Below are 26727 nucleotides of genomic sequence, written 5' to 3' on the forward strand. Positions count from 1 at the left end.
TTAGAAAAGTTTAATAATTCAAGTAGCATTTGAAATGATGTGCACTAATAAAAACCTCAGGGCAAATGGCATCAAAGAACAGCCTGAAAAGTGGATGCACCTCTCATTCGGTTGCGTTCGCTCCCACTGTGTATGAATGCTTTCTTCATTCAGACAAGTCTCATACTCTATTGTATAATTCCAAATAACTGTGACTTAATTCTACAGGTATGTAGGAGAATTTGTGAATGTAGGCAGTGTTTCACCTCTTCGGACTTTCAGGGTATTGAGAGCTTTAAAAACTATTTCAGTAATCCCAGGTAAGACGCCCTGATCCTTACGTTTTGGCTCTCAGCTACAAGTGATTCTTTCTCTGTCTCTCTTTGTCCCTTTGATTGTTGTTTTTCTGGCTGGTGTTTTGTCATTGTCTGTGTGTGACTTTCCCTTGTTACAGATACATAACTGAATTTGTGGACCTGGGCAATGTCTCAGCCTTACGAACGTTCAGAGTACTGCGGGCGCTGAAAACAATCTCAGTCATTTCAGGTGAAAATCAGGTTAAACACTCGGGCTGCAGTTAAAGCCTACATGCCATTTCCACGAGTAAACGCTGTAATTACAAAAGACTTAACCATAGATACTGATCAGGAAATGGAGGAATGTAGGGAATGTGACCTGTCAATAGAATACATTTTTTTAATATGTTTTTCCAATATGGTTTTTGTGGGCAGATGGAATGAGAGTGCCTCCAAAATTACGGACCTCACAAGTGCTGCAGTAAGAATGGTGGCTCGTGAGTCACAGACATAAAGTGCTCATTTGTGAACCGTATGAAAATGGCAGTGAAAATCTTTTAAAGCCTTCGGATATTGATTTTGAAAAATGGAAGGTTAATGACCTCAAAATGCATATTCATGTTTAAGGGCACATCGATAGAGGAATCTAAATCTGTGCTATGAGCTGACGTTTCAAGACCGCAGGCACAGATAGCCTAATTTGTCATGGTGTTTATCCATTTGCATGTGATAGAAACACTGCTGAAATTTTGGGCATTGAAGAGATCAGAAAACATTTCATTACTTGTTTTGGTAGCTTCAGCATTTCATTGACTCATGTTTTCATACATTTTCAAGGATATGATTTCTCCCCTCTTCCCCCACTCCAAAAAAAAAAAAAAAATCAGTGTTTTACTGCACATCTGGTGGTAAAAGAAGCTCTTTATATAATCTCTTATTATTTAAAAATATATATATATATATTATTAAGTAATTTAGGCAGAGATTAGTCCACTGAGGACTAACCATATGACAAAACTTTCTTGCTGAGCATTATCTATGGACAGGTCTCATTCAGCCTCAGTGTTTAACATCTCCAACCTGCATGACAAGGTAGAGAAGGTAGCAAAAGCCGTGCATGGTAGATCCTATCTGTGATAATCCTGAACAGATGTTGGCAATTACATATCAAAAATATTCAAAACACTGAGAGAACTGCTCAGATTCTCACTCACAGATCTTTAAGGTTAGAAAGGCTTTTCTTCCCACTCTGTTATACACATCCACACTATAATATGAATCTAAACAAATTCTGTGGTGTAAACTTGCAGGGACATGTATTAAAACTAATCACTAGCACTCACATGGGGTATAAGCTAGAAATGGGAATTCAGAAATGGAGGTGTTAAGAAAATATATGTATCTGGGTCTAGAGTGTGGTCTCTCATCCCACTACCAAAGTAATGAAAATCAGGGGAATTCCTGGGAAAGCAAGGTACTTTTCATTGAAAGTGTATGTCCAAATACAGGTTTTAAAGAATACTCTAAGATGATCATTCATTAGATCCTTGAAATCAGTACCTGTCTTAATTTTTGTCTCTAAGATTTAAAGATTAATCTATTGGCAGAAGGTTGTGGTTTTTTTTAAGGTTCTCTAATTGAATTTCCACTGAGAAAGGGTTTTTATTTTCCTTGGGAAACAAAGCTGAGCACAGCTTTACAGATCTTGTGAGATGGTAGTGGCTAATCAGAGAGAAAGCCAGAGTTTGTTTCCTAGATTCCTTTGCTAGCAATTTGAAGACTAGACTTGGAGGGACATCCATCTCCAGGGGACACCTTTCACCTTACATCTTGTCTCAAGCTTGAGCCTCTTCAGAGCAGAGCCTGTTAGTTTTTCTGAGTTATATATGTAACAATTTTCTGCTGTCCTGTATCAGAGGAGGAGCTGAAGCTTGTTTTACAGCAAATGATAAAATTTGACTTAGTTGGGAAAAATTTGAGTACTGAGATACAAAAAACCAGATTCAAATACACCAAAACCCTTCAGTGCTATTAAACACTGAGTTGTTCCATTTGTTGGTTAATAGGGAAAAAAAAAAAAACAAAACAAAAAACCAAGAGGAGTGTTATTTATCCAAGTAATACATAATAACTCACATTCTCCTCTTTCATTCTGACTGAATATTTGATTAGTTTTTTTGATAACTGCATTTTTATGTACAAGTCCCTAAATTATTTGGTGAGATAACTGCATGAAGATATGCTAATCAAATATCTGGCCTTTGATTTTATCATCAAGATTACCTGTGCCCTGAGTATGTTTAAATTACAAATGTGGAGAGCTACAAATTGCCATAGCTGCCAGTGAAACACAGACAAAGTGGTTTTTTTTTTTTAATATTAGCAGATACTTTCAGAGTAGTCAGTTCATCTTTCATTTAGGCACATATATTTTAAAAGATATATTGGGCACGATGCTGTGGTTTATCTGGAGATGAGTCTGAGTTTTTAATGATAGCATAGGGTTATGTTGAGGTGAAATATTTTCCCCCAATAGGCTTAAAAATGAAAAGATGGTGAACATTAATATCTTTCATGAGATTTTTGGGGTTAATTGCAATAGGGAGGAAAAGTTGGTTGTTATTTTGGCTTCCTCTTTCACATCTCAGGTGAAAAACACAAAGTTTGTACTCTCCTTTGGAAATATCTGAGCTTTCCCTCAATAAAATTGATCACTTTTCCATCAGGTACTTCTATTTGCACAAGCACACTTGAACTCACCGTGCTCAGTGAAATTGCTTACGGAAAGCCACGGGCCAAGTCCTCCGTGGTGCAAGGCTTCTGTCCAGCAAAGCACTTAGAGGCTGGTTTACAAAGGCATTCTGCTTCACTTGGAATCAATGAGTTTCTCTATTGACTCCAGAGGGAGTCAGTAAAGCTGACAATTAGTGCTTTTAAAAATCTCACCTACCTTTAATGTCTGGCTCTAAGTGCTCAGGCGGGCACAGGGATATTTAGGGGGACACGGGCTTACAGGGCTGAAAAAGATCTCCTAACCTCAGAGTCCATTCCCCTTGCCCAAGGCTGCATTTAGTGCAGCTCAAGCATGGCATGATATTTATTGCCTAGCTTCTTCAAGCAGTCCTTCAAAGGTGGAGGTCCCAGGGTCTTCCTGAGAAGTCCAGGAACTGTTCCAGCAGCTCATGGCTTTTGTCATTAGAAGAATTGTCCCGGGAGGATGGTTCCAATCTAGATCCAACAACACGAATGTGTTGCATCTACCAGCAAGCTTCCCTCTCAGTGGAGAGCTGGGGCTCAGTTTGGGAGCCATAATGCCAATATCTCCCTCTTTAAATGTCCATGGACCTGCAGCTGCTGGCTCTGAAGCCAGCCTCCCTCTCTCTTGCTGCATTATCAGCTCTCCCTTTTTTACTCTGGGTCTGTGTAAGACATCAGGTCAGTGCCTTACCTCCTGTCGCAGCCCTTAACATGCCAGAAGACCTTCATGGAGCCACTCAATTTTGCCTCTTCTGCACTAAACACACCCATTTCTTCCTGTTTTCCAGTTGCCCACGATATTGAGAGGAAAACAAGCTTTGTACTGGTTCAGGTCCTTAGAAATTTTCTCTATGGGAGCATTTTAAAACCTTTAACTCTCAGTGATTTGATTTACTAATTGGCGTCTTGCACGTTGCCATGGCAACTGGATTCATTTGTTTTTCCATCTAGATAGGAACCATGGTCAGCAGCAGAACAATCCACTGAAGCCATTCATTTATCTCCCATTACCTTCCCATTACCAGCATATCCAAATCCCAGTGTGCTCAATAGGAACAACAACAGAGGGTCTTGAATCGTCTTTTATCCTCATGGAAATCACCGATGTTTTTGATAAGTACTAATTGAGATAACATAAACCCTCAGGTACACCCTCTCCATTAAAAGACCACAACATGCAGGCCATCACCATCATTATCATCATCATCCCCAGGATTTTGTAAACTGCCTTTATCCAGAGCAACTCCACTGCTCTTTCTGGAGCAGGCGTGTACACCACGGGCATCTCACACGACACGACAGGATACCGGGGAAAGGTGACCTCATAGAAAATTGGGCCAAGGCACTTTGGGGCCTGATCCAGCTCCCATTTAAGTTAGTGTGAGACTAAAGGCTATAAATAGTGCTGTGAATGTTATCGAGTGCCTCAATGATAGCCAGAACAGGGCTCGGAGAACGAGAGTTAAGACTGTGTGGAGGAGACTGACCCTCGTTCACTGCTTCAGTCTTGCTGGAGTCCTGCTGCAGAGAGATAGATGTCACCCTTTTGGTGGGAAAAGCAGTTAATTCAAGAAGTAACTACCCCAGAGGTCAGAAAAAGATGACATGTTTCTGTTTTCCTTGGAGACTGGCATGTCAGCCACTTCTCCACGCAAAGCCGGCGTGCAGGAATGCTGACACCAATTCATATTTGCCAGCATGTTGTTAAACTTTTTGCTGCCCCATGTCTCAGTAACTAATGACAAAACACACTCATCAAGGGTGAGCCCTTCTCTCCCTACACACGTGACTGGTGCAGACATTTACAGGACAAAGGTGTATCCTCAGGGAAAGGAATGGGCTTGGTAAGGACAATCCTGCTGCAAGTCACTCTCTTTTTTTTTTTTTTTTTTTTTGGTGGCTTTTTATTTTTCTTTTTCTCCCTGCTTGTTTCCAGACCGTGCATGAACGTGTCTGATGTTCTGTAGGTGATTGCCAACATCTGGTATGGATGTCATACTGAATTATGCTAATACTTCCTCACATCTCGCATAAGGAATGGATGGTGTTTTGGGATCTTGCCATTTGTCATTGTTTGGTGTTGCTTGCATTTTCTATGGTTTCTGCTTTGCATTTGAAAAATGATTATTTGATTAACCTCTGAATGTGATAATTTCTACCTGCCTTAACAGGAATGTTTGGGCCAAATTCTTCTTGCTCTCTGCAGATGTCAGGCTGCCTATACAGCCCTCATTCCACTGGTTTTGGATCTCGTGGTGTTTTTCATGTCATGCAAGCAGGATTTGGCCCAGAGGTGTGGAAAGAAGTCAGTGATTCAGAAAAAGCCTGTTACTGATTTACTCCACAGGGAGTAATCTATAGACCCATTGTCATTAACGGGTGTAGATGTTACTCAGCTTTGGACCAGATCCTCGGGTTTTTTCTGCATGCTGCCTGGTTTGATGTTTGACTTGCAAGAATTAAGTAAATGCCTTTAATGCCCCATAAATAGTATCTTCTATTAAGCTATATTGCAGTGCTCTCATTGGCACTATTTCAAAGAAGGATTATTTATCCAGAAGATTTAACCGTGCTCTAAATTTGAATACAGCTAGCATTGCTTTTACAAAACATGGGATTGATAAAGAGAGATGCAGAGCACCTGCAAGAGGTCCTGGGTGCCCTTAATTCCCCCTTAGCCCTTCCATTTTGGAGGCACAGAAAGTTTAAATGAACAATGGATTTAATATTGTAGTAAGCCACGGCACTTAGATGTGTCAACCACCTTGATGGATGCTACTTAATTTTCTGAGAAAATTTTGTTTTTAAAGGGTGAGAATAAACAGTTCAACTGGAAGAAGTATGACACTTTCCAAATGGTTTTTCCTGGAAAGTTTTAACAAAGGTCCAGGAGGCAGAGTACAAGTTATTTTTAAATGGTCTTTAATTACAGAAATTGTATTACTAAAGCATCATCTTAAATTGTTCAGAAGCTTGTAAGCTGTGAAAACAAAAGAAAAAAGAATTTAAAAGGAACTAAAGCAGAAAAACCTCCCATAAAGAAATATTTGATACCTGCAAGGAATGAACTTGTAAAACTAATAGTATAGGATTGCTATTCTATTTAAAACTCCAGCAAGTAATCTGGGAGAAAACATGTTTCATGAAATGACCTTGAAATTGGCAACACTGAGGCCTGATTTTGAGAACAGATAGTCTTTATTGGTGACTAGAATTTCGTAGGGTTTTTTCCCTAGTGTTATCCCTATTCACATTAGGGCTGCCGTTGTCCTTGCCCATATGAGTAAGATTAATTAGTGCACTTAGATGATACAAACACAGATTCCAAGTGTGTATTTGTATAACAGACAAATAAATGTTCTGCAGGGATTTCACAGGGAGTATGGCAGAAAAAGAACTTGTGGTATTTTTTCCTGTTCTGAAGACTCAATTTGCATTTGGATTTCCCAAGTTTACCCAACTTCAGTGAAGCAACATCTGTGTATTCAAAGGACAACCAATGATAGGAGTCACTGAAAATATTTCAGATTATTAGATTAAATAAAATTTTAAAATTCTAGTGCATTTGCAAATCTTTTTCCTCACCTCATTACTTGTTTAAGACCTGGCTGTCTTAAAGGTCTTATAATGCTTGGCAATGGTGACACCCCAGAAAGTCCTTTCAGAATTGGACTTCATGTAAAATTACTTCCCATTCAGGTAAAAATTTTATTCAAAACTAGATTAGCAGAAGAGGTTTCATTTTTATTTAGGCATCAAAACAGCCAAGCCTACAGATGGGTTCAAATATTCAAAGTCAGCCTTTTTCGAAGTATCTGAGTGGAACTGACCTCATTTGTAAAATCTCTTTCTGGTGAGGAGGAGAGGTAGCATGAAAATCCAGCTTTTGCCTAATGTTTGTCCTGAAATAATTTATGCTTTATTTTTGAGCAGAGCAGGGAGCTGTCTAACCTCGCCCTCTTAACCATGCCACAAACTAATTTTAGAGAGGCAAACAAAGAATTTTATAGGCTAATCTCCCCACACCTGCTGGGTCAGTGCGTTTTGGTGAAATGGGCCATTTTACAGATGTTAATATGATTCACAGATTAGCAAAATCCTATGCAGGAGTGGAGTATTTCAGGCTGCTGGATGCAGGGACTGCTGCACCTGTTGGCCATTCCAGCAGCTCATCCTCACTGGAGAAACTCTGACGTCCCCTCATTCTAACCACAGATTTTTAAGCAAAGTCAAAAGCTAATTTTGCTTTCCTGTGAGTCCTGAAGTACATTTTCATATTATTTTCAATTACACAGCACTAGCTCAGCCTTTGTGGCTGCCAAACTCTTGGGGTGGAATTCCAAGGAACTGAGATTTAATGTGTATGATCATATTCAGTGAGCAAATCAATGTGCTTCTGAATATTGCCCAGGAGAATTCCTCCTGTTTCCTCTTTTCGTTTTCTTTCTTTCCATTCAAATCAATTTCTCTTGTTGCTGCCACACTGGTGACACAGATTATCAGAAGCAGTTATTACTACTTACCAGTATTAATTGAATATAAATAGGAAAGAAATGACAAAATTGCCACCAATGTGCAGCTGATATTAATGTCCAGCTACAGCACACCAGTTTAGAAGGGAAGGGTCTTTTTTTAAACAGGAATGGGGTTTTCTGTTGTAATCATGTAATATTCAATCAGCTCAAGCACTACTGATCTCCAGGATCACTTCAAAAGCAAGAAATATCACTTGAGAAAACTGTATAATTATCTGTATCAGAATATTTATGGAAGAATAAGCTGAAGGTAGTGTTACAGGGTGAAATAATAAAGGAGAAGCTAATTTGTGTGACCCAAGCCTTTGGTGTTATGCAATAGGATGATTTATCTACTTTGGCAGCATATTATAAAATGATTAACTTTTCCCAGGTATTGTTGGAGCCTCAGGTTGTTTTACTCGAATAATTTCCACTGCATTTATTTGATTGCCAGTATTTGGCTTTTTTTCTAATCCCAAATTCTTGTTGTCTTAAGCAAATGAATTGAAGGCAGAGGAATTATTCATGTGAGGACAGCATGTTGGATTTGGCACTAAAATGTGTAAAATAATCAGGGAATAAACAGCATTTCCATACCTCTTCGTCTGTTTATGTCAGGGATAAAGCTACCAGAATCACCTGAGAGATTTAAAAGTAATTCATGTTCTCAAAATTCAATGGGATTTAGGCTTTACTGCCTTTACTGCAGCTCCATGAAAATATAAAACACATTCTGTATTTTCTTTTTCCATGGATATTTTTTGTATTTCGCTGTCCCTCCATCCAGTGCTTTCCCTCCATTTTTAAATCAGTGTTTGTGCAATGCCAGGACTTTTGTCCAAAAGCAGACCAAACTATACATTCATTGTGATCACTCGTCTCTCGTTTCCAATGTCCAGTTGCAAACACTTCCTCAAAGCCCTTCAGATTTCCATTTCCATGGAGATTTTCATCATGAAAAGCAGCTCTCTGCAGACATATTTCAGTCTCTCAGTCTATAAACTCTCGGCTTTTATCTCCCTAGGACTGAAGACCATTGTAGGGGCACTTATCCAGTCTGTTAAGAAACTTGCAGATGTGATGATCCTGACCGTTTTCTGCTTGAGTGTCTTTGCCCTCATAGGCCTCCAGCTCTTCATGGGCAACTTGAGACACAAATGTGTCAGGGATTACACCATGTTTAACTTCACCAATGGCTCCTTGTACTTGGATGGTAGGATGTGGAACAACTCTGAGGAATTTCTTAGTGATCCAGGTAAGCTCTTCTTTGTCTGGTTTCTGGCCATTTGAGGTTTTATTTTTTGTTTGTTTGTTCTGCGTTGTTTTTGGTTTTTTTTTTTAATTATATTGACTAAGATCTGTATGTGAGTCAGCAAAATGCGACTACTGGCTCTTCGTGATGTCAGTGTGGTTTTGAAAGACCTTGGAAGTTTTTTCTGAATGTCTATGGTGCCTTCCTAGTTCCTGCTGAAAGTACTTCTGGTGCTTCCCTATGATGTCCTAGTTGTGTCACTGATGACTTTCACAGTTTTAGGGTGTCTTATATATTTTTAAAACTCTCTTTCCTGGAATTGAGCAATCACATGAAAATTTGAACTCTGCGTATGTGGGTCTGGTTTGCATGTTGTTTCTCTGAAGACAGTTTATATCTCTTGCCTTTTCTAGCAAAAGTTCAAAATTTGAGTTAATGATCTTAAAACCAAAAGGTAAAGCAGAGCAATTCAGTCTTTATTAATCTGAAAAATCCCAAGAGAATTCTTTTAAGGAAGTCTTATGCTGTTTGGGCCCTAACTCATTACTGGGTTGGGCCATCCTGTACATGACCAGTGATCTTTGGTATTTTATTTATTTTGAGGAGAAAAATGACCACATAGTCAACTCATTAACTGGAATTTTGGTTGAGAGACAGTGACACAGTGTCATGGGGTACCCCTGCTCTGACTGTGTGGACCTTACAGTCCTACATCTCCAGCCATCTGCGCTGTAAAAACCCCACATCTGACTCATGGAAGTTGCCTGGCTTGACCCAGGGCCCTGTTGAACCAGGGATTAGGCCAAGGGCAGCCCCACCATTCTCCACTGGTGACTTCTGGACCTTCTGCTCAATTCCTCTCCCTGTGGTCTGAGCAGCGCTGGAAACAGTGGTGTTAGAAAGGTTTTGTTCAAGGAATAAAAAGCTCGACATGGGTGTCTTTAAGGCATGATGTGGTTGATGCAGCATTGAGGAAGGACAGGTCACAAAGCTCTGGCTGAATGGGGCTTGTCTTTGGAACTGCCCCTGACCATCAGATGATGTGTCCTCTCAATGTCCCTATATCAGAGGCCCTTATCAGCTGAAAGGGGAAAGAGCTCTTGGACTTTTACTGGATGATGTGGAACCTGCTGATTACCCTATCCATGTTCCCTCAAGTTCCAGCTTGGAAACAGGGAGTGAGGAAATAGCAAAGATATTTGTGCACCTGTGGTGGACTAAGGCACTTCAGGGCTCCTCTAGCCACAGATAACTGAGAGCTGTGTGAGGTGCTGCTTTCCCCTTGTCACAGAGGCACTGAGGGATAAAACAGTGATGGCTGGAAGCATAAAGCCCTGCAATAAAGGTGAAAGGAAGAAATGGAGCTGTGGAGATAGTCTGGCTCTGGAAATGGAAATAGGGTAAATGTGACACAGGACAGTCTGTGTTAAAATACAGATAATGTCAGGGCCAGCTGCAGCATTGCTTTAAATGCAAGGAATTTTACAGCTGCTCCAGCATACCATGAGCAAGTTTATTTATGTGGTCCTGATATGGGGAGGAGGGCAGACACTCCCAGAAATCCGTATAGGAAATCCAGCAATGGTTAATAGGGTCATGAAAATATACTTGCTATCACTAGAGGAGATTTACCTATTACAAAGATAATCAACTTGGTGAGATAATGGATTAAAGTGAATTAAATTTTAACCATGTGGCATTACAAGGAAGTAATAATAATAATATAAATTAATATTTACATAATATCTGAGGATTAAGACATGGTGCATTATGGCAAGCAGTTGTCACTTACTATGGATAGACAGAAATTATTTAAATAGTTAAAGCATTGAGGCAGTGCAGCAGGCTTCTCAACACCTAGAAGAAGAGTAGATTTATAAGAAAAAAGTAGTGACCTCTGAATAAGAACAATGAAGCCTTCCTCAAAATGCTGAAGAAGGAGGCTTAGCTGTTAGGCAAGAAAGACCAATATAAAGTAGGATTTTCATTTAATGTTTACTATTGCACTAAAGCAATTCAGAAATGGAAGGACTGGCTCGTTTTGTGACTAGATGGGATGGTGCTTTGTATTTCATTTTGCATAAGTATTATGGTGAAATGAAGTGACTGTTTAAAGGAGAGGCGCTGACCACAATTTAATAACAGTCCGAATTTCAAGTACTGCAGGGAATTAAGCAATACATACAGTTAGATTAAAGTGTAGGCAGACCAAATTAGATAAAAAGAGGACTATATTAAGAAGCAGAATCGTGTCAGTGTTTACTCTGAAGAAGAACTAGAGAAGAAAATTGGCCAACATGTTGAGATAGTAGAGTTCACTCGAAGGGAGCACAGACAATTACAAGAGCTCTTTGGAGATTTCAAAACCAGTGTGGCTGAGTCACTTAGTTTGGAGCAGGGATGTTAATCTAAAAAACCCAGAAAAAAGAAACCTGAAGTACTGTCAGAGATCCATAATAATACTTTATAGAAAAAGGAGGATGTAAAGAAATAAAGGAGTGAAAACAACTGAAAACTAAAATTGGAGAAATTCTTAATTCTATTCATCAGGGCACCAAAATAGAGAATTAAAATGAGGTGATGTGACAGTTCTCTTCTTGGAGAGCAAAAATTTGCTTTGGATTCTTTAATAGTGTTTTTAATGTTTTAAAGGGCAGCAGGGAGCCTCTGAAATGGCAGCAGCCTCCTCCTGTGCCTTTGAACCTTTTTTTGCAAGAATGAAAAAACAAAAATCAGTAAAACCCCTTAAAAGGGTAATATGGGGAAGAATTGCTTGGTGCTGCAGAGGAAATAGTTGAGACTGTTAGTCATGAGGTGTGAAGAAAGATAAGAACTCAGTTTTGAGTCTTTCAAAGCCCTTTTCAGTTTGAGATAACTGTGTGCTGTGGGCACTTGCTACAGGAGAGATTTTGGTTTGTCTCTGGGACAGCCATCTGGGATGGCCTGGGAGAGCTTCAGGTCTGCTTTTTTATTCAAAACTTACTTCGTATCTGGACAGAGTTCTGCAGTCTTTCCTTAGCTGCTTTCAGCCTCCAGGCTGGAAATTTTTTTCTCATCTCTCTTCTCGATCCTCTCGTTTTGGTTTTATATATGGGGAAAAAAGTCAGTTTGCAGACTTAGCATCATCACTGGCTTGACCACAATTATCAAGAGTGGTAACTCTTGATTTTTGGTTGATCCCTGAGGAAATAACCACCACGAGCCCAGATTTCAGGAGCTCCTTCCCTTAACTCCATACTCAAGACCCAGAGGTGCTTTCCTGTTCTACCAGTGTCTTCACCACAATTAACTTGGTTGAGGTGCAGGTGCTGCTTGGCCCCTCTGCTTCCCCTATTCCTGCCTCCACCTCCAGGAAAGGCAGAGTACCAGCACTAGTAGTGGTGGTGTAGGTATTGTACTGGCAGAAGAGAAAAACTATTTTTTCCCTGAATCTTGTCCGTCCCGCATTGCAAGGTTGCTAATGTTGAGAATTTTGGGCTTTTCCCCTCCTGTCTGCCACGAGATGATCATATGCTAAATCCCATAAGGAATTCCTGCCTGTCCACCCAACACTGCTTGTTCTTGCCATCATTTCAATGGCTTCTGCAGCTGGGGGAAGTGCCAGGAAAGTTGGGAAGAAAGAGGCAAAGCTTACAAGCATGGAGATCCAGTGGAAAAATTCAAACTGGCTCCTATTCAGGTTCACTAAACACTAGAATACAAAGTCCTAGAATACAAAAGTGTCAGCAAATATTCCTGATTAGACTGTCAAGAAGGGAAATGTCCTGGCATTGTGATTAAAAGCTTAATTCTGTGAAAGAAACTTCTGCTAAGTTACTGTGGGTGCCTCTGGTGTCTCAGCTTAATTACTGAGCACAGCAGTCATCATAAGATGAGACAACTTTTTAGTCTTTCCTCAACTCACAGTGGAGATGCAGGTCTAAAATCTGCCTCTTCATGATGAACAAGAGAATTTTTATATTCTTTCCACCCTTTTAAATGGCCCTTTTAAATTTAAATTTAAATTTTAAATTTAAACAGCAACCTCTAAGAAGGCTTATCAGAAAAATTATTCCATTCTGGTTTTGTCTACAATGAGTAATGCTTACCAGTGCAAACCTAGAGAGGAGAAAAAATGAAGATTAAGGTAGAAGCAGCACATCAGGTCTCCCAGTTTCCTCTGTATGACTACTCTTTAAATGAATGGATTGTCGGAATGAGAGACAGCTGAGCATCAGATAAAACCAGACTAAAAAATTCTTCATGTCAAGTGCCAATGGTAAAAATTAGAATCATTCATCTGGGAAAACAGTGACTACTGATAGGTAATTATTTTCCTACCTGCGGTTCTAGATTTGGTAAGAGATTGGATCAATAAGCCCAAGGAGGATTATTTTTAGACATTAATAATAACAAACCTGGAAGACAGAAGTTTTAGATGCAGCAGTGATTGTATACAAAAATGAAATAAAAGGGGAAAAAAAAGGTTGAAAACAATCATAGTTTGCATCCACAACATTATGAAAATTACGGGATCAATATATCAATACCAAAGTCGTTGAGCTGTTGGTTATCATTAGAAGAGTTAATAGTTTAGAAATACCAGCTGACTGAAAAACTGTGAGCCTAATTTCAATACTTGTAAAGATTCCTGGGAAAGCAGCTCCAAATAACAGTCTTGAAAGCCTGTCTTGGGCTGTGGTGTTTAAATGAAGGACGTATTTGATGAAGTGAAGCTTTATGAACGTGTGAGAACGAATCAAAAGCTCTAGGATGTCAGATATGTCACTGGCCCAGAGATGTACCAATGGGCTGAGTGTAGTTGATTCATGTAGCTGATGATTTTAGAATCTTTAATGTCATTTATGTATTCCATTATGAAAATGGATTATTGACTAGTCAGTAAGTAGAAATCTGAGTCCTTCTGTGAGCAGGGCCTAATGTAAGGGCTGAAGACATAAGAAAAAATGCTTTAGAAAGGAACCTTAAAAATATAATTAAGTTATAAAGTCGCTTATGGAATGATAGTCTTAAACCCCAACATTTTCTTTTTCTTTAGACTAAATACCTTGTTTAAGACACTCTGAAACAGTCTTGTTTTCAAAGTGTTCTATATATGTTTTCTCTCAAAATCAGAATCTTTTAAGGTAAAAAGAGCAACCCTGTAATTTTCCTTAGATAGTCCTGTCCAAGAAATTGATATTAAAAAAAATATTAACGAGTAAGAAGAATGAATATTCAAGCTTTATGATCATTTTACTGGGAGGAATCAGCTACTGTTTATATAGTTTAAAAGAGGTATTTCAGGGCTGTTATTTTTTCTTCCAGATTAGTTTCTGGCTTTCATTTCATGGCAGTGATTTTTCTCTTCTTCTAGACTCAAATTGTGTAGTTAACAAAGGTCAGGGGAAAAGAACAAAACAACTTTAACTAAAAAAATAAAAATCCAAATCAAGATGAATGTAATATCTTTTTTGTCACCTCCAGTTAGACCTGGAAGACTTACGGTTGCTTCAGGTTCTAGATTTGGAAAGATGTGTAGAGTATGTGAAGTTTTGGGGTTTATGTGAAGTTTTGGGGATACCCATCCAAATCATGGTCTTCTTGGGCACTTGAGAAAGGATCAAAGACTTGTGTGGAACAGATGCTGAGGCACAGGTCTGTGAATATATAGAAATGTATGTCTGCATGTAGATGAGACTGTGTGTGTCTTCTCTAAGCTCTGTGCCTGGTTGTTATCTCTGCTTGAATTAAATCATTTTTGTTTCCAGAACCACTGAAATAGAGCTGTATGAACAGATACTCTGAATCTGGATGAGAACTGTAGAGAAAAGAATTTTGTTCAAGTCAGATAATAAATGTAGACAATTTGGAGAGAGCTAGAGTGTTTGAGGCGTTGTCTGAGGTGGTAATAGAAGACAGCGAGTGTTTGATGAATAATTATGGAGGTGGAGGAAAGAGAGAAGCAATAAATCAAGTTGGGACTGGAATAGGTGTTTTATTATGTATGATTGTATATGAACCAGTGATTAAAACAAGGAGCCTCCCTGGGCTTTCAGACTCTGCTTGTCAGCATGGGATCTATTGACGTTACTCGATTTTAACTGTAAATATTGTGGCTTTGTTCGAGTGCTGTGGGTCTTTTGATAAATAGCTTCATCAATGCTCAAAACTTAATGCTCTGATGTGTTACTAACATGGGTATTGTACCTGTGCACTTCAGTGTTTTAAGCTAAATAGAAAAAGAAAGCCCCATCAGGAGTGCAAGGATCAGAAAAACATAGGAATTGGTAATGTTGAATGCAATACAGTCTCTTTCTGACCATTCAGTAAGATTTTTTTTTGGCCTTGTGATGAAAGATGAAGTTCTTATATTGTAAATATTTGAAATATTTTGTAAAACAGGAGGATTTGTCCATCAGTTTTACCTCTTTTGCTCTCATCACTGCTTAAAGAAAGGAGAGATCTACTTGGGGAAAGATCTGGCATGAAAAATTCAGACTAAACATTTTCAGTTTTCCTGCACCTCCAAATTGTTCTTAAACTACAGAATTAAAACACCACTTGGCTTGCACAGTGATGTGCTTTTAAAAGGACTTTCTATGTGTCCATTAAGCCCTGTCCATGGACTGCTCCATGCTCCAGGTTCAGCAGTAAAGTGCATTGCAAAGGCAAGAGGCATCTTCTGCTTTCAGCACTCAGCCCAGGTGCAACATGAGCAGAGAATAACTTGCATTGTTGCTTGCTCTTATTGCACTGGTTTTAAGGAATAAGTAAAGATATATTTTCTCCTGATAATTTTCATCAGTGCTGAATTCCCCCAAGTGGGGTGGAGATAAAATATGGGAATTCCCAGGCTCAATCTGGCCTTGGCATACCTACAGCAGCATCTCTCTGTGGCACTGAACATCCCCATTTGCTCCAGAAAAAAATTAGTAGAGCTCAAAATAGAGATATTTTTCTAATTTCCTATTAACATTAACTATTGGAACTCAGGGTATCCTTATCTACACAGGCAACAAATCTTTCTTTGAATGTTTTGTCCGCAGGGGCAGCCTGCAGCAGCAGCTTCAGCAGTTCAAATGGGAAGTACAGTGAAAAATATTTCCTTTATCTTCCGTTTTGAAAATTCTTCTTTTCTTTTCTCCCCCTCCATTTTCTTAAAGCAAAAAAACATTGTTATCATGCTCTTGTCACTAGGAGCACACAAAGCTCCCTGTTCTCCTTTTCCAGAATACATGCTGTTTTTTACTGTGATAGTCACCTTTTTTCTAGGATAAAAGATGCACATTTTTTCAATTGCTGCTCTTTTTAAATTTTCCCAGTCATTCTCATTACCTTCTCAATACTTTCCAGTCTGGCAGGTACCCTACTGAAAGCACTGAAAGTGTTATTTCTTCTGCATCATAGAGTCATTTAGGTTGGAAAAGACTTTTAAAGCCATCAAGTCCAACCATTACCCCAGCACTGCCAAGTCCACCACTAAACCCTGTCCCCAAGGGCCACATCTACACATCTTTTAAAACCCACCAGGGATGGTGACCCCACCACCTCCCTGGGTAGCCTGTTCCTAATATCCAAACTAAACCTCTCCTGGTGCAACTTGAGGTTATTTCTTCCGGTGCTATCACTTGTCCCCTAGGAGAAGAGACCGACCCCGACCTGGCTGCACCCTCCTGTAGAGGGGAATTGTAGAGAGTGAGAAGCCTTTCCTGCCCTCCAGGAGACCAACTCTCCCACCCAGCTTGGTGTCATCTGCAAATTGACTGAGGGTGCACTTGATCCCCTTGTCCGTTGGAAAAGTTATTAAACAGAACTGATGGAAGCAAGCCACTGCTCATCAGTCCTTTCCTATATATTACTCCATCCTGGACATCCTGTATATCAATATTACACTTTTCTCTGATCATAGCTTCATATTACATGAAAGTCTTGACTAAGAATCCCTCCAAAAAAAAAAAAAAATCCATCTTTCTTATCTGAATTTAGTCAGGGAATTTAAGGACTGACAAGGTTTTGGATAGGTGAGATTTTCTCCTTCTCTGCTTTACTTCACTTTCTGACAACTGAATATCCCACTTTGCATTTCTCCTCTCTTTTTTTTTAGTGGAGTAGGTCTCTCTAGTGCTCCTCATTCAGTCCAAGCCTCAGACTTTATTTACCTGGAAAATACTGTGTATAGGAGATGTTGTTACCTCTCTGTTCACCCTCTCTTTCCATTGTACTTATAAATGTAACAAAGAAATGCAGGTGCAGCCCTCTATTAGCCCACAGAGATCCTGCACCCTGTCTTTTCAGCTTAACCCATGTTTTCTGTCTCTCAGCCCTTTCTCGATCCAATTTATTTGTTTTCTTTATCACAGTAAGTGCAGAAGTTAGTTTTTTTCTGTTTTTCCATCATCTGTCTGTAATCACAAATACATTCAACCTTTGTAGCAGCTTTTGATTTTAATTCTTTTGTGTGAAACATATGAAAAAATTCCACAAAACACAAAACGTCTAGAAAACTTCCAGAGAGCACACTTCAGCACTTTGCTACCTATTCATATGGAGCATATATCTAAACAAGTGGTACTAAATGTGCTTTTAGTTATATGCTATGCACCCTACAGCCCTAAGTGTGTGGGTCTGAGTGACTGGTGAGGCACAGAGGCATTGAAGGAGGATATCTGAAGATGTTTAAAAGCCAGATGTGTGTTTATTGCTAGTCATTGTCTCCTGTCTCATCTTCCTGGGTATGCTCCTGGACTTGGCAAGGTCCCTAAGCCAATCTGACAGCATCGAAATTCTCCACTCTCCTCTAGTGCATATCTCCAAAAGCTCCTGATGTGCTTTCCCCCCTCTCCTGATGTGCTTTTTGTTCCCTCAGACCATGTGAGCAGCACAAACCATGTACTGTGGATCTCTGAGGCTTTCAGAGCCTCTTCCTAGTGCACGGGAGCCATCTAGCTCAAGAGGGCTTGATTTATATTTTTAGTGGCTTTTTCTCAAAAGGGGAAAAAGCTGTACTGTCAAAATTGGAGATATTTTCTGTGCTGTGGCGACTGCTGAGCCTGGCAGGGAAATTGCTTCTCTGACTTGTCTGGAGCATGGGGAGAAGCACTAATAGGAGCCTACCAGAGAGACTCAAACTGAAGGAGACCACTTTCCTCCCACCACCTAGTTGTATGATTTTCTACAACCTCCTCCCAGCCCCTCCATATCTCCTGCAGGACGACTCATGCCCAGAATTCCAGGCTGTGTTTACCACAAAGTCATGCAGTTGCCAATGCTGTACATAAAGTTGTCCCCTTGATCTCTGCTCCTTCTACCCACCCAACCATCTTGGCCATAACTCCTCCTGTTCCTTTTTGAACTGACATTTTGGAAATGTTCTTCCACATGGTTACAGGGTATGGAGGCAGCAGAGAGCTGGGCCAGAAGCGGTTTCACAGGGAAAGAGGGAGGATGGGAAGCAAGGAGAGGAGAGCACACAAGAGCCTGTGAAACTCAGCAGAAGGGTCAGCAGCAGCAGATGCCAGGGGAGAGCAAAGGAGAGCCAGATGCCCTGTCATGGGCTGAGCAACAGGAGAGTAACTGATTATTATAATTATTTGCAACCCCTTTTAGCCAAGGAGAACTAACCGGCAGTGCCATTTTTTTTCCCAAGCATTCTCCCCTAATAACACCCTTAATACAGCCTGTTCCATGGCTTTTGTGAGGCATGTTTTTCATCTTCAAACTCAATTTCATTTATTAGAGGCTTCGCCGTGTGTGACACAGTGTGCACACAGCAAGTGCAGCAAGGATTCGTTTTAATTATTGTGTATTAGCACGAGGCAAAGTGTGTTTGCACCCGTGGGCGAAAGGGCGAGGAGGGGGTGGTGTCTGTTCCCTTTCTGTGCTACGTATCACAACTGTAAGGAGATGGAGCTTTCTGAACTGCATTTTAAATTTGGAATCGGGACATTGGGTGGCTGTCAGTGCTCTGTGCCAGCCCCAGCGCAGGGAGAAAGTCTCCAAGCAGCGAGCGCCCGTGTGGCTGCAATAAATAGTCCGAGATAACAAACACCTCTCTGAAGTTTTTGTTAGAAAGTCAGCCAGAGGACTCTTCTCTGGGCAGTGACTAATGGTATTTGAATGTTGCTCTTTATGCAAGTGTGATAATATATAGGGTTGTTGGTGGGGTGTTTTTTTTAAATTGGAATTAATTTGTTGTAAGATGAGTGAAAATAATATTTCGGTAGGGCCTTCAAAGGAGGAGCATACACTGGAGGCAGGAATTGTGTTTTCTAAGCTGACTCAAACATTTTTTACTTTTCTGAATGAGAAAGTTTTGCTTTCCTTCACACAGAAATGAGGAAGGTTTCTACCTTGTAGTCTATGTACCCTACTGGCTTTCTGCTCAGTTGAGTGACAGAGGTGTGCAAAGCATAAGGTGAAGCATATTTTTAATTGGAAAATGCTTTTTTTGAGGAAGTTTGCATTTTTTTTTTTCTGTTAATGTGACAAGTAGAGATATTGTGAATGTTTGCTCTGTTAGAATCACCTGTTGTGGGAGGGAGCAATACAGAGATCTGAAAGAAACTGAAAAATCAGAAAAAGTGTGGAATGAAACAGACAAAATGATGAGGAACTGACTTCGGAAGGAGGATATTGCAAGAATAGAATTTGGAAAATAGAAATAGAATTTCATGGGGAATTTGTGTTTTTAATCACTTGCATATAGTGACTTTAAAATTATGGCCAGTGTTTTTTGCTTTGATAAGTGTAGGAGGCAGATCACGGTCCTCCAGGAGACCTTGCTATTCAGACCATTTTTAGTTCTTTTAATATGACCAGATAGTTACCTTGCTCTGGAAATTCCTGTAGAAAAATTCCTAAAAGGCAATGTATTGTTTATAACAGTGACATCAATATTTTAGTAAAGCTGGTAGAAAAAAAAAATCAGCATTTGCTTTGGAAAGAGTGGCACGTTGCATAAAGTTTATATACACACACAGGTGCTACAAATATCATGGTTTTGGCTTAATTTTACTTGAAAAATTAAAGATCAAAAACCAAAAGCAAACACCTAAAATAGAGGGTTTCATTTTTATTTTCCATATTTGTTTTCCTTTTTTTTCCCAATCACAAGCTGAAATTTTTCAGTGAAAACAAAAAAAACCCCAAAAATTAATTGCAATCTTCCAAGGCAATGAAAAATCATTGTGTTTTCAGGTGGTGTTGCTCAGTTTGAGCAGTTTTCAGAGAGAAAATCCTATTCTACTCTCCAAAAAAGGAGCTTCTAGTTCTTTGCCCACGTTAGAGTTAACTGATGGGAAGCTGAGGCCATGGGTTTATATGGTACCAAGGTGGTTTGTTCTTTAAAGCAAGAGTGAAAACCTGTTTGCTTCTTGCAGCCCTCTGATTGCCCAGCAGGCTTGATTGAAATCCAAACCAACAGGCTTTGAAGGAAAGATTGATTGTTGTGCACATTTTTGATAATGCAGCAATTTGTCTCCTTGGGTATAAAGCTCTAATCCCCCTTTAATTTTTCAGAGGGGAATCAGGGGCTCGCATCTTCCTCAGCCTGAGGTTTGTCACAGTGGCTGTGGCACCTCCTTGCACAGAGCCCATGGTGAAGATGTCCCCTCCCAGCAGCACCTACACACCAGTTCCCCACCCTGCATTTCATGGGGCTTTTTGCATCTGCCTTACTGCTTGTTTTAGAAATGTAAATGTTTAAGTCAACAGCAGACAACAGAATTTTGTCTGTTCTTGAGATTGCAAATTTCTTGTTTGCACGCAGAGAATCCTTGTCCTCCTTAATTCTGTCCTCAGACTCTGTTCTTATCTTCTGATTTAGCTGACCAGGAGATGTCATTTTGGTTTTCAACCAATACTGTGCTCCAGAATTTCAATCAAACCTCAAATCATAAAATCATAGAATGGCTTGTGTTGGAAAGGACCTGAAAGACCATCTAGCTTGGAGAGAAAGTGGTCTGGTGTGTTTGTGTCACTAACTCTGTGTATCCCAAATAAGATGCCACCTGTCCTGAGAAAAGCACAAGTCTTTTTGCAGAAGAACTGGAGGGTGAAAGGTGATGCAGACATGGTGTTCTCCTCCGTTCTGTGGTGATTGATCACCAACCCTTAACCATAGTCAATTCCTGAGGGTTGCTGTCACACAAGGCGTTTCTGTAGAAAGCCCACATGTCAGACAAAGGGGAAAAGCATCCAATCTGAGCAGGATCTGTGCTCTGATAACTTGTGAACACCATCACGTGCCCCTGTAACCACAAGCTCCTGGGCAGTAATTCTCTCTTGGCATGCAGCAGAGCAGGGCTTTTCCACTGCTCGCAGCTTACGGAGAAAGCCACAGCACATCTGTTCGGTGGTTGAGCCATTGAGCATTCTCTGCATAGCCCGCCTGGATAAGCTGTCACTCTTGATTTTTAAAACATTTCACAACAGAGGGTTAGCCTGGAATGGAGAACCTCTTGTGAGCAGCATCTGCAGAGGCCCCTCTGCTCACAAAGCCTTACTGTGCAAGGCTGCCACCATCACATCTTAGTCAAGAGGGAATCACGTCCTCTCTGCTGCAGCAAACCACACCAGAATATTCACCTTTCCTCAGCGAGCAGCACACCTACATTTTGAATTTATTATGTTTCTAGAGCAATGCTTTTATCTGTTCTTCCCTGCCACCATCCAGGTTTTGGAGATGTTCCTTAGAACATCTCCTTTTCTTCACATTCCCTCTGGAACACAGATTTTTCTTACCCTTTTGAGAAGAAATTTGCCTCCTGTACTGTTACTTACTCTGAATGTTAGACTTGGTTGGATGGGGATAGAAGAAGAAGTGTGTATGCAAAGTCTCTCATTAGCCTGGAGATGCTTATTTCCTTAAGCCTTATTGATGATCAGCCCGGGAATGAGCCACAGCACTTAAACTTAGCTTGCTCCCGAGTCTCCCTTGAGAAGTGTCTATCTCTCTCCATTGCCATTAGAGATGACTACAGTGATAAATATTTGTCTTTGTGAATACTTCCTTGTTTGTTTGATCTTTAACAGCGTGCATTTTTGTTTCTTTTGCTTTATACTGTGTGTTTTCTACGCTGAGCAGAATCCACCAGACTGAGGGAGTGGGCTGCTTTGTTAATATTATTACATTCTGAATTATAGCTGGTTACGTTTTTAACCTATGATTCAGTAATTTCTACCACAGACTTCAATTAATATGTGTCTCCTCAGTGTAGAGACTAAAAGTTACAGGATAGCATATGGTGTGGTTTCATTACACTTACAGAATTTAGTAGCAGTGTTCTTGGTTTGAACAGAGAGGGACATGGCTGAGTAGCATTTCCTAAAAACCTTGCCCACAGCCCGTTGCCACCTTATTCAACTGGTCAGATTCAGAATACAAACAGCAAGTGCTTACAGAGATTTGAAAAAAATATATTTATTTTTCCAATTTATAGAAGTTAGCAAAACAAAGCAAAAGCATGCCATTCGTCTCTCAGTTGCTGTCCCAATTGAATATGCTGGTTGATGGATGATATTTTGGAACGTTATCATTCCCAGAATGTGTTTATTGAAAAGCCATTTCTCTATTTCTGTTGCAGTGAACTATTTCATAAAGAATGGTACAGAAGATGTGTTACTGTGTGGCAATAGCACTGATGCTGGGTAAGTACTTTAGAAATATCTTCACTTCTGGTCTGGTTTTGTTACTAATATTATTATTATTATTATTGCTACATTTTCCTCTAGTTCTGTCCACTTTCCACCAGCATGAAGTAGATATTTCAACTTCCTTGTGTCTGGGCATAATCGGAGAGAGGATAATGACAATATTGTGCATAGTAATACAATCTTCTCAACTGCAGGGAAGAGAAGTTTCTGTGTGTCAGTTATTCAGGTTTAAAACCTTTAGGGGCCTTATTACAGTTCTTTTTCAATACATTTGAACTTCTCAGTAAAAAAATCGTGAAAACTAAGTAACATTTTGGCTGAGTGGAGAGTATTTTAATGGAAATGAAGCAGGATTATAAACAGAAAGCCTGGAGGGACTTAAACTGATGATGAATTCCTGGCTTTTGGCAAAGGAAGATAAACAAATCAACAAATGTCCCAAAAATAGCATGTTTTGGAGCTTGGAAGGTACTCAGATTTGTGATCTACATTTGCACTTGATTTGTTTGTAGACTACGTGTATTTAATTTTCTCATTGTATAGACAGTGAAGAGATCCAGGGGTGTGCTAACATCCTCTGCACAAAGGACTTCATTCATATCCCTGCCATCTATAGATGCCAGTGGTTCCTCCTGCATCCCATCCTCAAGGTCCAAGTGCACTGTCAGAGCGTGTGATTTAATTTGACAGCTTCTCATGATCTTGATGGAAGTGAAAGAGTTCAGATAGGATGGAAGGAGATGGGATCTTGTGTGGTCAGAGGAAAATTAAAAGCCATGCAAAGATTGCAGGCTGTTAGGAACTGTAGGAAAAGGTGGAAAATACCTTGGAGTGGTGGGATAGAGGAGCTTTTGAGCCAAATATATGAGAGCATCTGAACCAGGGAGATGGGTGTCTTAAGCCAAGAGAGAGGAGGAGGTGAGATGATCTAGTTCTGGAGGGAGATGTTCTGAGCTGGTAGAACCAAATGCTGAAGACTGCAGAAAAATAGGGTTTAACTTAGGAAGAATTTAATGAGAAAGAAGGCATGTGTGTGCAGGGAGGCAGCAGGAAGATGAAGGGAAGATAAAATCTGAACTTGCTTGTGGACAGAAAAGCCCTGAGGTCCTGGGGAGAGGAGAGCTTTCTGGGGAAGCCCGGGGGAGAGCTTTCTGCTGCCACTGCCTGTATCTGTATTGACATCAGACAAAGGGAAAGCTCAGTGTCAGCCTTCCCTCTGCAGGCCTGGTGTGTCTGGTCCATATTGCCAGCCTGGGTTAGACTCCAAGATCCTTGGGCAGCAGGCCATGCTTTCCCCTTTGTTTGTTCCTCGGGAGGTACGATGTCAGCATCCATTAATTAAGCCCTTTGTTGATTGTAATACATTGCATTTATCCAGGCTCAGGCAGAACTCCAAGGCTGTGGGGATGTTTCCTGAGAATCCCTGGATTTGGCAATCTGCATTGTGCTGGTGAACCTCAGCCTCTGCAAACCAATGGGCAATAACATTGGGAAAAACGAGTGTTCTGCACAGCAGCAATACTTTTTGTGTCATGGAATGTCCTTTGTTCTCGCTGATGACCTGAGCCATGGTGGTGGAAAGCTGCTGCTCATGGGCAATGCTGAAAGAGTCAATTACTACTGCTTTGGAATTGTTCAGCTGGTGGGAAGTTAAATACCAATCCAATATCCTTGGAGTATTTATATATTGGCAGCCTGTATGGATTTAAGGGTTAGTTTCTAGCAAGGCAAACCCACCCTGTTTCCTTCCCAGGAAACTTAATAAATTGCAGCGTGTCAGCAAAAAGCCATGGTAGGAGAAAACCTCTGGTGGAGGCACTGTGCCCATGAGAGAGTTACAGCCTGAAACAGCCAGGGGAGAACTTGCAGCTCCTGAGTATGAGGAAGAAATTGCCACCCTTGAACTGAGTGTTCTTGTACTTGTTTTGATAAATACATCTAAACTTTCAGTGTCTGTGACATCAAGGGAAACCAGCTTTCCCTTTATGCCTCAGTTCTTTCTTCTTCAGCCTTTTGCTGTTTTAGTTAAGTATTTAATACCACTGGGTAAGGTTTGAGTTTAAATGCCTAAAAATGGGTAATAAATATCCCTACTTACACTGGTTTTTTTAGCTCAGGACTAGCAAGTGTTGTCTCATCTGCTGTACACTGCACAGAGTAACTGCCAGTCATCCAGTTCCGTTGTTTAAAGACAGGAAGATAATTGGAAAGATGATCCTAAGGCCCCAGGGGATGTGCAAAGTCATATATTCCCACCTGTTGGGACAGGGAAAGCATCATTTACAGGCTGACGTATCTAACAAGTGGATTTGTTTTCTCTCACCCTTCAATGATCAAAGCCAAGAGCAAGAGTGTTCAATGGTAAACCAAAATCTGCTTGCTTAGGACTTTCTGGGGCAGGTTGCACTGCAGGATCAGGGCTGGGGAGTTAAGAGGAAGTAAATGCATCAGGCTGTGGTTTCCTCTTTTTTTAGTAATGAAATTCATGACAGATGAGGACACTTAAATTGGGAACCCATCAAGGCAGCAGGAAGGTGTGGTAAGGAAAGACAGCTGGCAAGGCCATGTCTGAGTGTTCATAGTATTTGTGGAACATGCTTTTGCTCCCAGTTTGGAGCTTGAATTCATCAGCCTCTGGGAAACACTGAGGACCCAAAGGAAATTCAGGGAAGGGCAGTGTCGTGTGTTCTCTCCTGGAAGGATTTGTTGTTAGAGTGAGGGATATGTGTGTTGTGGCCAGGATATTAAATCTTGAGGTAATTGAAAAAGCCATTTCAGTGCATTTTTAAAAGCATGTTAATGACACTCTGAGGTTTGTCTGGTTGCTGTTATTATGGAAGAGTTAAAAAAAAAAAGTAATAATAAATCTGCTATGGCAATTGTTAGGTGATGAGACTCGAGTGGTCTAATGTAAGGGCGTGCAGTGATGGAGACTGCAACCTGAGCTGGAGTAGCAAGCCAAAATCAGCAGGGAAATGATCATCAGTGGATTCTATATCACAGGCAATCTAATTATCTCCAAGGTGGGGGCTTTATTACATTACTAGGAGGGACTGTTTTCTGAACAAGCACCCAAGCTGCCAATAAAGCAGGAGGTAATGGATCTAGCTAATATTGATTCCAGTTCAGAAGGGATTTGAATAGATGTATGTCACTCAGCTGCAGCAAACATGTCTCTAGTACTTGGCCTGGCAGATATAAGGAAAAAAACATTTATTTGCGTTTTTAGATATGCTCAGGCAACCTCAAGAATCTTTGTTAAAACCATGCTGCAGAGACATGATAGGAATGTCAGGGAGATGGCAAATTTCTTAGGTGCACAAGGGCTAATCTCTCTGTGAGATTTCCCATGTGATGCTTCAGAAACCTTCTTCTTGATTCCTGAAATTTGACTTTTCTTCATTTAATCAAACAGCACTTTCCTGTTGCTTTTCATTTTGTTTATCTGACTGCATTTTCCCCCTTGATGTACTGCAGGAATTTGTTTTGTGCTTACAGGGAACAGAGTACAATGGAAATGAGAAGTAACTTTTGGAGAAGAGGGAAAATCAAATGATTGTGATCAAAGATATTCTTTGGCTCAAAGTGACACGTGCTTGGTGTTTCACAATGAGCACATTCGGGAAACTACACTGATAAAAATTCTCTGTGTGTCACAGATTGGTCAGACTGGGAGCAGTGCTAACAGTAAGGCTCTCTTAACAAAAAAAACCAACGAAAAAGTAGTGTATTTGCAGAGTTGTTGATGTTTTTAAATGCATTTCAAGGTTAAATTTACTAGTTCTTCTGGATGTGGCTGCACTGGGATATACACAATTTGTTTCTCTTTACAATTCCAGCTTCTTCTATTTGATTTGTTTAAAATAAATGGAGAAAGCTCAAATAGTCTGATTTTAGAAACGGATTACAAATTCTGTAAATTAGCTTTTCAATTTAATCCCCAGTATGTAGCTTATCCAATTTTGAACACCTTGTTTCAGCCTCAAGGAAGGGGCAGTAAAGATCCAGCATAGTGATCAAGTATTTGAGAGACCTTAGGTAGGAGCAGAAGGTGGAAACTGCTCTGTCCTTAGTGAAATCAAGCCCTAGCATCAAGTGGAGCATGATTTGTGAAGGTGCAGAGTAGCAGACACCACTGTACATATATTTATATGTATATATATATATATATATATATGCACATCCTATGTGTCTGCCCTACTGTGTGAAAATGGCCCTGCAGTGCAAAATTGCCACGAATCCACAGATGAGTATTTGTGGTGATAGTGACAAAGGGAAGGCTTGGGAAGGG

The 26727-nt window shown here is 40.2% G+C and overlaps 1 protein-coding gene across 1 annotated transcript in view; it reads left to right on the plus strand.

Annotated features, from left to right (window-relative positions):
- Window positions 1–26727, plus strand: part of LOC138106188 (sodium channel protein type 5 subunit alpha-like) — a 215865-nt gene that overhangs the window by 56128 nt on the left and 133010 nt on the right. The window contains exons 6-8 of the mRNA XM_069006337.1: window positions 434–525; window positions 8574–8804; window positions 22367–22430. Of these exons, the coding sequence (XP_068862438.1) occupies window positions 434–525; window positions 8574–8804; window positions 22367–22430 (387 nt within the window). The remainder of the gene's footprint in view (window positions 1–433; window positions 526–8573; window positions 8805–22366; window positions 22431–26727) is intronic.

The sequence above is a fragment of the Aphelocoma coerulescens genome, chromosome 2 (assembly GCF_041296385.1).
Source record: "Aphelocoma coerulescens isolate FSJ_1873_10779 chromosome 2, UR_Acoe_1.0, whole genome shotgun sequence".
In the NCBI taxonomy this organism is placed as follows: domain Eukaryota; kingdom Metazoa; phylum Chordata; class Aves; order Passeriformes; family Corvidae; genus Aphelocoma; species Aphelocoma coerulescens.